This window comes from Loa loa (assembly GCF_000183805.2).
Source record: "Loa loa unplaced genomic scaffold supercont3.2354, whole genome shotgun sequence".
In the NCBI taxonomy this organism is placed as follows: Eukaryota; Metazoa; Nematoda; class Chromadorea; order Rhabditida; family Onchocercidae; genus Loa; species Loa loa.
The window spans coordinates 1-1,373 of NW_018110533.1; the positions used below are offsets into that span (position 1 = coordinate 1).

At 29.5% G+C, this 1,373-nt stretch overlaps 1 protein-coding gene across 1 annotated transcript; it reads right to left on the reverse strand.

Annotated features, from left to right (window-relative positions):
• Positions 1-577: 577 nt before the first annotated feature.
• Positions 578-1,194, reverse strand: LOAG_15650 (hypothetical protein; the record flags this gene model as incomplete). The annotated part of the gene is made up of 2 exons (XM_003151138.1): positions 578-702; positions 1,122-1,194. The coding sequence occupies 2 exons, from the start codon at positions 1,192-1,194 to the stop codon at positions 578-580; spliced, it is 198 nt and encodes a 65-aa protein (XP_003151186.1).
• Between the last annotated feature and the right edge of the window lie 179 nt (positions 1,195-1,373).

The window sequence follows — 1,373 nt, forward strand, 5'->3', positions numbered from 1 at the left end:
GTGTGTGTGTGTGACCATTATTGTTATTGATAATTTTTGTTATAATTAATAATAATGATTATCATTATTACGCTTAATTTAATATCTTTGTGAAAATGTGCTAGGATTATTTGTTGTAGCATATTTTAAGCATATTGGTTTTGGCGGATGCAATATAGAACATATGCAGAAAGTTTAAGTCCTAACGATTTATCTCTGCTTTAATTAAAAATCTTCTGATTTATCTTTTTATTGATTTAAAATTTCCAGATTCATTCATATTCATTTGAGATCATTAGATTTAAGTTTATTTCAATTTAAAACTTTCAGACTTCTAACTTGGTACCATAAGATCTATTCTTGTACCAATTTTTAACGCCCGGATAGATTTCTGTTATGTTTTGTTACCTTCCTTCAAATCTGTCCTTATCTCTTTAACTTTTGCATACATACGGTAAAGTAAGGTAATCATTTTATTTTACTATAAAATCAATTTGTCAATGTTTGAATATTCCAATTTGAATATTCTATAAAGCAGAAGCTTTATAAAGTTAAGAATAAATGTTTCCGATAACTGAATATGTTCCATTATAATCAATTAGCAGTATTTACAAGTTCGTGGACATTGCTCCTGCATAAGACGATGGTATAAAGGATTTTCGCATAAATATGCAACGGCAGCGCAATTTGAAGTACCATCTGCTCCATATCGATCAAAACAAGCTGAAAGTTCCTATCCATTGAAGCAAAAAGCTTTTTTAAAAAATTTAATCCCTAACAAGTAATTAGTTAATGGACAAATGAATAAGATTACAGTAAAATATTAATAACATTAACGAAAACCTTTCAAATAATATTTAAACTTTGTTTTGTTTAATAAACCTTCATTTTAATTAATTCTGTAATTGGTTTTCCATTCCGTTTGTTTATTGTTCATTCTTTTGTCATATTTGATAATTTTTAATTTCATGTCCAAATTAGCTTAGCTTTTTTTGGTTAAAGATTTTCTTTAGTTCTGTTGACAAACTATATCAAAAAGTTGCTGATTTCTGATAAGATTATATTATTATCAACGAATACCTTATCTTCATTTCTGTAATTTTACATATTATATTCTCGTGAAAATAGCGGTTTTGAAATACCTTGCCATGGAATCACCGGTCTATAACTGGTACCCGGGCAACGATTGCACGTAAGTGGACATTGTTCCGTCATTAATTTGTAATATAAAGGATTGTCGCATAAATGTTTCGCTCTTGGGCAATCACTAGGTCGTCCTGGTGCACTACGATCCACACATTCTGGTGTCGTTGTTGTTGTTGTTGTTGTTGTTGTTGTTGTTGTTGTTGTTGTTGTTGTTGTTGTTGTCGTTGTTGTTGTTGTTGTTGTTGTTG